Source organism: Diadema setosum, chromosome 19 (genome assembly GCF_964275005.1).
Source record: "Diadema setosum chromosome 19, eeDiaSeto1, whole genome shotgun sequence".
Classification (NCBI taxonomy): Eukaryota; Metazoa; Echinodermata; class Echinoidea; order Diadematoida; family Diadematidae; genus Diadema; species Diadema setosum.
Window position 1 is genome coordinate 7,927,928 of NC_092703.1, and position 7,089 is coordinate 7,935,016.

At 37.0% G+C, this 7,089-nt stretch overlaps 1 protein-coding gene across 1 annotated transcript; it reads right to left on the minus strand.

Annotated features, from left to right (window-relative positions):
- Positions 1-342: 342 nt before the first annotated feature.
- Positions 343-6,862, minus strand: LOC140242493 (uncharacterized). The gene is made up of 4 exons (XM_072322226.1): positions 6,695-6,862; positions 5,868-6,056; positions 5,529-5,690; positions 343-489 (listed from the first exon to the last, which is right to left on the minus strand). Exons 1-4 carry the CDS (start codon positions 6,860-6,862, stop codon positions 343-345), a joined length of 666 nt encoding a protein of 221 aa, XP_072178327.1.
- Between the last annotated feature and the right edge of the window lie 227 nt (positions 6,863-7,089).

Genomic DNA, 7,089 nt, shown 5'->3' on the forward strand with positions numbered 1-7,089 from the left:
GGTCAGTGACGGGGCATTAAGCTGCACATTACTTGAATATGAGACCATTCTGAAGCAAACAATTTTCACACAGCAATAGATATATAATGTACTCTTAAATGAATCCCACAAGAATTGGAACAATCATCTCCCAGCATTCGCACTGATTCCCACTGATCAGTTACTAGCCTTCTCCTTTAAACAGTAAGTGATAATTTCAGATGTTATTGTGCATGGGTTCATTTAGTTTGATTCATTTGATTTTCTAGTACAGTTCAACAGGCCCAAGTAAGTGTTCAAGTGAAGATGGGTTTGTATCCTCAGCGATACATCAAAGGTCATCAACTCCGTTTCTTGAGGGATTTACAGGTAATCACAGATGGTAGTGAATACATGATACTGGATTTTACTGTCACCTATATTCATAATCTTCTCCACCCAAAATCCGACGATACGACCATCCGGAGTGTCCTTTTGAGCAATTGTATACCTTGGTGAAAGACTGTTCCCCTGCAAAGCAAACAAAAAGAAATACTTAAAAATACATATATAGATATTTTTCATAGAGTCACTTACAGTGACTGAATTCACCAGTTGATTTTAATCTCAATCGTTGGAATAACTACCGCAAAATCCGCAACAAATGGATTGATCTTATCCCATAATGCCATGGTTCACTATAAGATGAATTTAAAACAAAAATCCTTACGGTATTGATATGTGCATACATGCTTTAGAAATATAGTGGCAGGTGAGAATTAAAAGTGCAGAAACAATAATTGGCGAACAGCAAAGTTTGAAGATGTCACAGGAGAAAGATTAGATATTCTATTATAATCATCTGGTTAACTCAGTTTTATAAGTGAACGCGATTATTTGTTTTTGTTATGTGTATAATAGATATGTAATTGATAGATATATTATTTGCGGTTCTATTAACGATATTTTGGATAATGGTAGTGCTTACATTTTTCGTCAATCTCAAGATGTTTTGTGTGTATCAAGTTAAAAGCAGGAAAAGTACATGAGAGGAAATGACTTCACTGCAATTTTCTTTTTAAACTTGTCACTAATAAGGAAGTGATATTACCACTGAGTGCTGTTGAGGAATAATGGTATAGTCTTTTGAGTTCAATTGGTGAAAATTAATTTGGTTTAAAAAAAAATCATGTCTTCATTATCCTTTACGCAATACATTGTATTTTAAACTCTTTTTTATGGTATGACAAGTGGTATTGAACCGAATCATTTGAAATCGCCTGAAGTGTTTCCAACTCATGAATTCTAGTTCAACAAAAGATATGTCAACCTACAAATAATTTTTACTGGTATTTTCTAAGGTTTTGAGCAAATGTGTGTGTGACAGACTAACTGAAGTTTTAGGGTCTTACAATACATTATTAAGTTTCAGTACATAGATATGATTTTCGAATGCAGCACATCACATATTCAGCTTCGACCGAATTAATGTACTCATGGTAAAACTGACAACTTTTTTTGTTTGTTTGTCAAGACATAAATCGAGATGACATTCAGATTACACTCAGAAATGAGAATGCTTCGAGTGTACTTTTTTTTTTCTAGTCACCATTGTTGTGAGATTTGCAAGGTTATGATGTCATCAGATATTGCTGATGTATCTGATAGACTGAGGTCATTCCTGAAATCCTAGAAATATAACAAAGATGTTACAAACCATACTCTTTGACTGAATAGTAATCAAATGTGTAACTTCATGGGCCAGTACTACTGTTAGAATTACAAAAACATACTAAAACACATGTTACAAGTCATTCTTCATGATAGTTGATTATTGTACTCTGAGGAGGATTTCTTCTCTAAAATCTTTTAGACATTTGTAATGAACATGATCTACAAACTGCTCTTTTTACGTTCTGGTCTCAAATAACATCTGCCCAACTTCCACAACCCAAAATTACTGTGAATTGGTTCATTCATGATCAGTCTACAAAAGATATTATCATCTCCTCTTTCTCAGTAATTACATGCACAAAAAAGAATATAGTTAAAAAAAAGAAAAAAAAATCTAACCCAGTACTTAATCTATTTAAGAAATAATATGCCGTTCATAGTACATTAAAGGGACTGTACAGTGCAGGTTGAGGTGAGGATTCAGGTTTGTAACATTTTTTTTTTTTTTTTTTTTTTGGTGAGAAAATGTATGCTCTTTAACATTTCATGGAGTGGTTTCTAAATATCTCGCAAAACGTTTCAAGCTGAATTCTCGCCTCAACCAGCTGCACAGTCCCTTTAATAACATGTGCAATAACCACGTATGGTCATACGGTCATCAAGCAGTTACTAGAAGTTAATGTGTGTGTGTGTGTGTGTGTGTATGTGTTTATGTACGTACAATCTGGTGTGCTTGTAATCAAATCAGGATCATACAGCTTCCTATAAGTGGTATATAGCCTTCTGCTGAGCCCTTACATTTTAAAAGTCATCCTCTACCTTTTCTTTCTTTTTTGTTGTTGTTGCTGTTTTGTGTTGTAATTGTTCTCTGCAAAGGGATAAAGTGTATAGATGTCAATGTTGCCAGTGTGTGTGTGTGTGTGTGTGTGTGAAAGAGTGTTTTCCTATTTTTCCTAGTCACTCCTGTTCGGCGAGCTGATAATCATTAATAAATTTTAAACTTCTTTTTTTTAAGCTAGGGTGTGGTCAGAAGTAAAGTAATACCAATTTTTCACAAAATGCAATAATATTAGTGTGTGTGTGTTTTTTTTTGTGCAAGCGATATGTAAATGATGTGCGTGTGTATGTGGACAGGAATGGTTTCTGTTTTCAGAAAGCTGGGGGAGGTTGACAAGGGAACGGGGGGGGGCAAACAGGGTTGGAAAACATAGAGTAATTGGTTGAGAATGGGCTTGTTAGGGCTATATGTATAACATACATTTTGTTTTGCTGTACAATCGTGTGTTTTTTTCACTTTGATTGTTATCAATTTGCAAATGAAATGCTAGGTGTTTATCAATTTCTACTTTTGTGAAAAAAAAAGTAGCAGTAGGCCTACACAGGAAGGGTTTACGTGTGTCAAAAATATGCGATTATTTTGTTACTTTGTACAGCATACCAGTTTATGACATTACATGCATAACTGAATGGTAGTGAATACAAATCATACATAAGTGTTTGTGTACACGTGTTTGCTACGTACCTCCGCCAAGGGAGGAGGTTATGTTTTCGTTACCGTTGGTTTGTTGGTTTGTTTGTATGTTTGTCCGTGTGCAAAATGTAGTTAACGGATTTGGATGAAACTTACAGGGAAGTTTAAGAATGACACAAGTGACAGATGCTTAAATTTTGGTAGTGATCTGGAAATTTTTATGGATTTTATGAAGGATTTTCGATATTTTGGCAGATAGGGTCAAAGAACTCAGGAGTTCAGGCTTCAAATTTTTTTAGATTTTCATACGCACACTATAGGGCTCACACCCGTAAATAAAATGGAATGTCCCAGACCCCTTCACAAATTCGTACCAAAGATACCAAAATAAATGAAGAAAAAAAATAATTAAAAATCAATGATGTAGTTTGGCAAAAAACTGAATAGCCGTCGATCTTGAGTATGAATTTCCCTGCAAACTGCATTTTGGTTGGAAGATGAAAGCTTTTCTGATGAAATTTGAGGGGACTATATTTCATGATTGGATATAGATTACGTGTACGGAAAATAGGTGATTTTTTGATTGACAAGAACTCGTAGTCTGGCTTTGCAAACCCCTAGACAGAATTTGGGCTGAAGAATCCACAATGAAAATTTGATGGATGAAAGGGTATATCTCACTTATCCAGGTTATTGAAGCTGAAACACCTCATTTCTCCCAGCTATTTTACAGAATTTTTTGAAATTTGATTTTTAACACACATCCCTATGGGGAAATATTTATGGGTCTGTGACGCGCTATGTGTATTTTTGGCATGGGCGCAGCCATAGTGGGTGTATCAGCCGACCCCCCCCCCCCCCCCCCTCCGCACTCCCCCACCCCTCTCCCTACATTAGCACGCGCGCAGAATGAAAAACTGCTTTAGCCAATAGACGTCTCGTACTGAGTGCGCGAATGCTTGCTAGTGCGCGAACCTTTGTTACAAGTGCGCGATAAACATGTTGCCCGGGGGGTGGGGGAGAGCAGGGGGGTCGGCTGATACACCCACTATGGCTGCGCCCTGTGCCGTAAAATGTCTGCTGCCCTCAACGAACCCGAATCGGTCAATATGTAATAGAGTAAGCGCTCACCATTCAGTGCGTACAAATGAAAACGGGGCCAATTGAACAGTGGCGCGCGCGCACGAAAGAGGTCGACTACCAGAAGCCCGAACCCGGAAGTGCCTATAGTAATACACGTAAAGTACAGCTTCGAAGACGGGGTTGGGTTGGAAAAATCATTCTAATTTTAAGGAAAATCAATATTTGTCCATATGCATCCGGATTTTATAAGTATAAATACACACACACACACACACAACACAGTGTGTTTTGTGTGTGTGTGCGTGTTGGAATTTGAAAAAAAAAAATGTGGTTTGGTGTGTACATGTGTGTGTTTGTGAATGTGTGTTTGCTGTGGGTGTGTGGATGTGTGTTGGAATGTGTGTTGTATGTGTGTGGGAGTGTGTGTTGTATGTGTGTCTGATGTTTCTAAGTGACATATATTATGTGAAATCAGTGCTCCCATACCAAAGAGTATACACCGTACCTTTCTGCAATCTTTTATGTAGTATGAATGCATGAATGCCTGTTTGGCAATTTTGGCTTCGTGTTTAAGGCACATATTTGATACATTAGAGCAAGTCCTTTTTTCATCAAAACACTTATACTGTGTTGAGAATATATCTCTCTTATAAAATCCGGAGGCATATTGACAAATATTGATTTTCTTTAAAATTAGAATGATTTTTCCAACCCAATCCCATCTAATTCGAAACTGTACTTTACGTGCATTACTATAGGCACTTCCGGGTTCAGGCTTCTGGCATGACGATGTCTGGTAGTCGACCTCTTTGAAAATGGCGGCGGGTCGTTCAATTGGCCCCGCTTCTGTATGCGAGCGCGCGCTCTATTACATATAGAACCTCTTTGGTGTGAGCCCTAAAGTGCGTGCTCTAGTTTCTGCCAAAGTGGTTTCTGCTAGGGCGAGGTGCGCCGCGCAGCTGAGGGTTGGGAAGAGCAAGATAATCGGTGGAAAATAGCTGCTCGGCGGAGGTCTGCGCTATCAGAGTGCTTTTCTAGTTGTTGTTTTTTTAATACTTTTTTTGTGGTAAATCCAGGCAGTTAGTTCATGTCGTTTTGTGACCATGTTAGAGTTGATTTTATTTGATTTATGGGTTTCTACATTTATGTAATCACACATATACTTTGTACACACATTATTGATAATAATACGTTGTTTATACAAAGTAATTTTGTCTCCATTGGATTTACAATGCTGAAAACAAAATGTGTATATATACGAGGAACAATAAATTACACAGGAATAGAATAAATATAATATAATAAAGATAAAGAACTCTAGGATAAAAATGGATATGCTTACATGGGCATTGGCTGTTTGGCACTTCAGGTCTTCTTCATAAGCATCAAGGATAAACTGCGTTATGTGATATCGCTCCTCTTCGCGTAATCCTGCATTCCTGGTAAGAATGAGTTCCAGATGTTCATAAAGACCCTTAACCTCTTCAGGTCTCAGCTGGCTCTTCTGTGATTTAAATGAATATGGAAGACAGAGACAAATGAATTAATCTGTCCTCACACTGTAACAAGAAGAAAGCATATAAATTATAGCGTGTAATGCATGAACAAATTTCTCTATTTAAGATGACTTTGCAATCAGACAGACAGAAAGATGTAAAAAATGCAGAAAGCATGTACATACATTTGAAATATTACACAAGCTCTCTTCGTTGATGCTCAGTTCAGGGGGATCACTTTTTTGTGGTTGGACGAGAGACTGAAAGATGAGGAGTTCACACTTGTCTCGCAAATGTCTTCCATTGCGTTCTCCGAGGCGATTTAGCCGACTCTTTGTAGACCTACAAAACGTCCGTATTCGCTTTTCCTGCACCTGGAATTGGAAGAAAAAAAAACATGTATGTAGAAACATATTATAATCAGGAGTAGAAGACTACATATTAGAGAACAATAACCAGAAAACAAGTAAGCAAGCAAAAAAACACACAAAAAAAATCGCAACAAACGTAATAACATTAAATTTCATACTTTTGGCAGCATTATTTTGGGACGTTTCCACGAAGATAACAGTACATTCTATAAACGTATTCTGTAATTTAGCCGCTTTATAATCATCATCATAGTTGTAATGAGTAAAGCAAAAATGCATAATGTTAAAGGGGAATGTACCTCAAATATTCAGGCAAATTTCTTTTTTCTAAAAGGACACATTTTTCTGACTTGTTACTGATATATTTAAAGGCAACATTGTTCCCTCTAATTTCTGAAAGAGGTAAGACAATTGCGCTTTTATTATGCTAGAAAATGAAAAATTTGTTGAACTCTCTCTGTACAGTTTCTTAACATAGTTCTTCTGCAGTGACGTCACCAATGTTTGTAGTCTTCTCATCCAGCGATGATGAGACAATGACATTTGCAAATTTGTATTTTCTAAAAGGATTGTTCGATTTTCCTAATATCGCTGCATTCACTCATTCCACATGTTAAATTCAGGAAAAAAAAAGATCTTACCCGACTGTCAGTGGTCTTGCTTGAATGCACCATGCAACTCCCAGACGATCCTCGCGTTACTATGCTGCCTGTTTCAAACTCCTTTAATATGCCCCTGACAGTATTGATCATGTCATTTTGTATTTCAATAACAGAGATTATTTTTAAATCGTCTCTGAATATTTGCATGACAAGGGGATCCCCTCGGTCATCAGGACTCTATTTAAGTGGAAGAAGGAAATTAAAGAAGGATATTATAAGGTACAATTAACAGCTGGGGGGGGGGGGAGGGGGCATTTCATGAAGCATTTTGTCCGACAAATTTGTCGGACAAATCTGCTCTCAACCAATCAGATGCAAGGATTTCAGTAGCTTAAAACAGTTTGTCAGAAAAATATCCGACCAAAATGCTTCAT